The sequence below is a fragment of the Athene cunicularia genome, assembly GCF_003259725.1.
Source record: "Athene cunicularia isolate RWA chromosome 8 unlocalized genomic scaffold, athCun1 chr8_part1, whole genome shotgun sequence".
NCBI classification, from domain to species: domain Eukaryota; kingdom Metazoa; phylum Chordata; class Aves; order Strigiformes; family Strigidae; genus Athene; species Athene cunicularia.
Window position 1 is genome coordinate 28,729,162 of NW_020799109.1, and position 4,178 is coordinate 28,733,339.

The window sequence follows — 4,178 nt, forward strand, 5'->3', positions numbered from 1 at the left end:
TACGTGAGAATATCCAAAACTACTTCTGTACATAGTGTGGCACTCACTCACCTTATCACTGCAGTGCATATGTGTGAAGATAGTGTGAGGATCGAGAGTTGAGTGGAGCAGCCAGAGAGTATTGTGCAGGGAATCAGTGATCCCCACACTTACTTTTTCATGTACACAGGTCCTCTCTGAATAGCCCGTGATGGCTTACCAACCTGCTGTAGCAAAGTGTCCATGATTACTGAGGCATGTATCTGTACCACAGACAGCATGTGACTGCTCTGTGCAGTAGTATAATTAATCAGTGTATACACAATAAATGTGCATTAATTCAGTCTGACACTAGTGTATTGTCTTGTCCACCTGAAATATTATATGCACCTGTTCAGGAGTTGTAACCCTACTGAGCTAAGAATACTGGATCGTATGGTCCAAGGCACTCTTCAAAGCTAAGCCCACATTCCAGGCTTGACTGCTATGAGTGACTGATGAATCTGTATTGTGAGCAAGACTCTAGAAGAATACTAGTGATCCTGGAGCTGGCAAACCTTACCACAAATGAGAGCTCTTCACAGCAGGCTGTGATCCACAAGGAAGGGCTTGTCCAGTGCTGTGTTTTCTATCTTTTACTCAAACTTATTTAACCAGTTTTGAGTGTTGGTGCTTTTCTTATTGAGATCCCAAAAGCACCTGCACCTCCTTGCTGCAAAACATTATGCTAGGTGAAAAGTTGGAATCTACTTATTCATGCAATTAACTCAAACTAACCATCTTGCTCCTTCCTGATATCCTGGAATTGTTTCTGTCAGTAAAACTATGTAATGCAGCAATTGGCAGTTTGTCAGCACAGCGTGTCTTTGTGGGAGGGTTGATTTGGCAAGGGGAAATATCAGGCTTAATGTGTGGGAGGGCCAGATCCTGGGATTTTCCAAGAAATTTTTTTCCACGTGGAATTTCCTTTCTCGTGGTGGGCAGGCCAGTTGAGAGAATAAAAGGCTGTAGTAAAGACAGGGGATACACAGTCCAGACACTTGGAGCTGAACTTAACCTTCAAGTCCATATTCAGCACCTTAGCAACGGAAGGCAGTCACTGAGAAATAACACAGAGGACTTCTGTTACCTGGCCACCACAACTACAACCTGTGAGTATAAATGGAGTGTATTATTCTGTTTCATTGCTCAGCTAAAGGAAAACTGGACAGATGGAATTCTGTGTTGGTGTTCTTTAAAAGCTGTTGACATTTAAAAGCTATCTTGATATTAAGAACTTCTTTAAAGTGAGTAATTTCCTAAAAATGGAAATATTATTTTTTAGAATAATTGTTTAAAAGTGTGTAGAAAAGATTGCATAGACAGTATTTTTTATTGAATTGTAAAAAGTTAATATTTGTTCTTTACAAATGTGTTCCTTTGATCTCTCAGACATCCGCTTAAAAGATAGAGGAGAGAAAAGTTGCAGAAACATGACTTGCTTGTGGTTTCTGTCTCTTCTTGTTTATGGTAAGTCCGTATTTCTCTGTGTAGAAAACTAGTTGGATAGTAATATTAGTGTTACTGTTCTGTTTGAGCTCAGAATTAAACAGAATTTTTGAACCTGACCTAATTAACTTGAGGCTAGGTTCACATAGAAGAACCTCTAGTCTCAATGGCATGTTTCCCTGCTTGCCTGTCAAATGCATAATTGGCTCCTAGAGTTTTCTGTGAAGTCTGCAAAGCTTTGTGTGACTGGACACGATTTCACAGGCTGAAGTCCCTGTACTTGATGTTGACATGCCTGTTTTGAAGCTTGCCGGTTGACTGTTTATAAAATAATTGCCACTACTTTTTATGCAGTTTCAGATATTGACAAGTTTACAATATTTATAGAGCTTTATATGTCCTCTTCTAGAGAGGAAGAAGGGAAAAAGTAAGACACCAACTTTTTGACATCTTTTCATTCTAGGACTTGCAGTACTGCAGGAGGTGAATTGTTGGACATACCATTATTCAGACACAAACATGACCTACAGGGAGGCAGAGCTGTGGTGCAAAAAGAGGTATACTAACATGGTTGCTATTCAGAATAAGGAGGAAATCAACTATCTCAATAACTTCTTACCCTTCAATCCGGGTTACTACTGGATTGGAATCAGAAAAATTAATGAGGTATGGACCTGGATTGGAACTAAAAAAGAACTGACAGAAGAGGCAAGAAACTGGGCTTCGGGTGAGCCAAATGGCAAAGGGAACAATGAGGACTGTGTTGAAATCTACATCAAAAGAGGGAAGGATGATGGCAAATGGAATGATGAACAGTGTGAGAAAAAGAAGGTCGCCTTGTGCTACACAGGTATGGTGTGATAAAAGCCATTCTAATGTGCCCCTGTGGAGATGAGATGGTGGGTGGGATGAGTTGTTTATTCTTATGTATTAGCTACCTGACCCTCTTAGTACTTGTACACTTATCCTTACTTACAGGGCTGAGGTTGTTCGTGTTCTAAGAGCTGGACTGATCTCACTTTCCTTTTAGCTTCCAGAATATTATACATCTCTTATGAGCAAACCACCAGACCTTCTCTATAATCAGTGGAGAGAAACAGGCTCTTCCAGATGGTGACTTTCATCCCACTCTCAAGTGGGTGTCTCAGCTAGACAGGAATTGCACTTTTGGAGGCATCTGTCTGCTGACTATAGACCACTGGATTAGATTAGACACTTTGTGTAGAGGTGGCTAAGGCTAGGTCAGAAAAAGTCCAAGTCAAACTTCAGCAAAATTAGTGTTGTGGTGTCAATGAAGAATGCATCTGTTGAGGATTTCTACCTACCCCATAGTATATTGTTCCTTTTGCATTTTAAATATTGCTAATATCTACCTGAGAACAAGTGGTCATGGAATTTCTAGCCAGTAGAGCTGTGAGCTAGTCTGTCAAAGACGTTGGTTTCTGAAATCCTTCTGTGAAATGACAGGGTAATCTTATGTACCAAACCCCCTGCTTTTCTTTTGCTATGCAAAGTGCTAGTCTAGCACCAGAAAAATAAAGAGCTAGCTGGGTTTTATTAGTGGCCATTGCTGATTCTTTTATAATTTGCTGTATTTTTTTTTCTTTTCAGCTTCTTGCAACCTGTCTCTCTGCAGTGGCCGTGGAGAATGCATAGAGACTATTAACAATCACACCTGCCGTTGTAACCCTGGATTCTATGGGCCTGAATGCGAATTTGGTAAGATTACTCCATCCTGTTTTTCAACCAGGATGATGTTCATGCTAGCTCGTGCTCAGTCTGTCTGGCTTTTGTTGATTTACCTGCTCTGCCAATGAGACTGACTGTATACCTTCTTGTGTTTCTTTGAAGTTGAGAGTTGTGATCCACTGAAGAAACCTGATCATGGGAGCCTTGAGTGCAACCATCCATTGGAGAACTTCAGCTACAACTCATCCTGCACAGTTCAGTGTGAGGAAGGCTATGAACTAACTGCATTGGAATCCATATACTGTACCTCTTCTGGGGTCTGGTCTGCACCCCTCGCAGCATGCAAGGGTGAGCTTCTCAAAAAGTGATAGATGAGCTTTCTACATTATACATGGCTTTGTAAAGTCAGTGTTGCTCTGTTAATAGGTACAAATTGAAGTTCTGCTCCATTCCTTTGTAATTAATTATGGGGTGAAGGGCTATTTTATTGCAGCACACAGGTCTCTTTGTTTTTGAAGAAATGAAATGGGCAGGATGAATGTTCTGGCCCAGGTCTAGATTTCCTTATAGGGAAAGAATTTTCCAATTCTTAGTGGGGAACAGGGAATGGAGATGATCTAGTTGTGAAATTGCTTACACCAGACCAGTTACTCCTGACTGTAGGAATTTTTTTTTGAGGTGTCCAGCTTAGAATAAGCTACTGTTTGAAGCAAATAAAAGCATCAAAGATCACCAAGCAGCAGTCAAATGGAGAAATTTTGCATTATAACTAGTTGCTGTCATGAGCTGCAGAGGAATTTACAGCCTTAAGAGTCAGTCTTCCGTTTTCAGATCTTTCCACTCCTATCTGCTTTCTGAAATGGCAGCATAGTAGATCTGCTTTTTAAAGCTGCTTCCATTTAGTGGATATGTTACTAAGTTTCAGGAAAGACAAAAAACTTCTAATAGTCTGGTCCAAGCTAAACTCTGTGCTATCTTTTTTTTTTTTTTTTTTTTTTTTTTTTTTTTTTTTTTTTTTCCCC

The 4,178-nt window shown here is 40.2% G+C and overlaps 1 protein-coding gene across 1 annotated transcript in view; it reads left to right on the forward strand.

Annotated features, from left to right (window-relative positions):
- The first annotated feature begins 1,024 nt into the window (after positions 1-1,024).
- Positions 1,025-4,178, forward strand: part of SELE (selectin E) — a 7,269-nt gene continuing 4,115 nt past the window's right edge. The window contains exons 1-5 of the mRNA XM_026854481.1: positions 1,025-1,130; positions 1,411-1,488; positions 1,931-2,317; positions 3,079-3,186; positions 3,319-3,504. Coding sequence (XP_026710282.1) covers positions 1,452-1,488; positions 1,931-2,317; positions 3,079-3,186; positions 3,319-3,504 — 718 coding nt within the window. The 5' untranslated portion in view covers positions 1,025-1,130; positions 1,411-1,451. The remainder of the gene's footprint in view (positions 1,131-1,410; positions 1,489-1,930; positions 2,318-3,078; positions 3,187-3,318; positions 3,505-4,178) is intronic.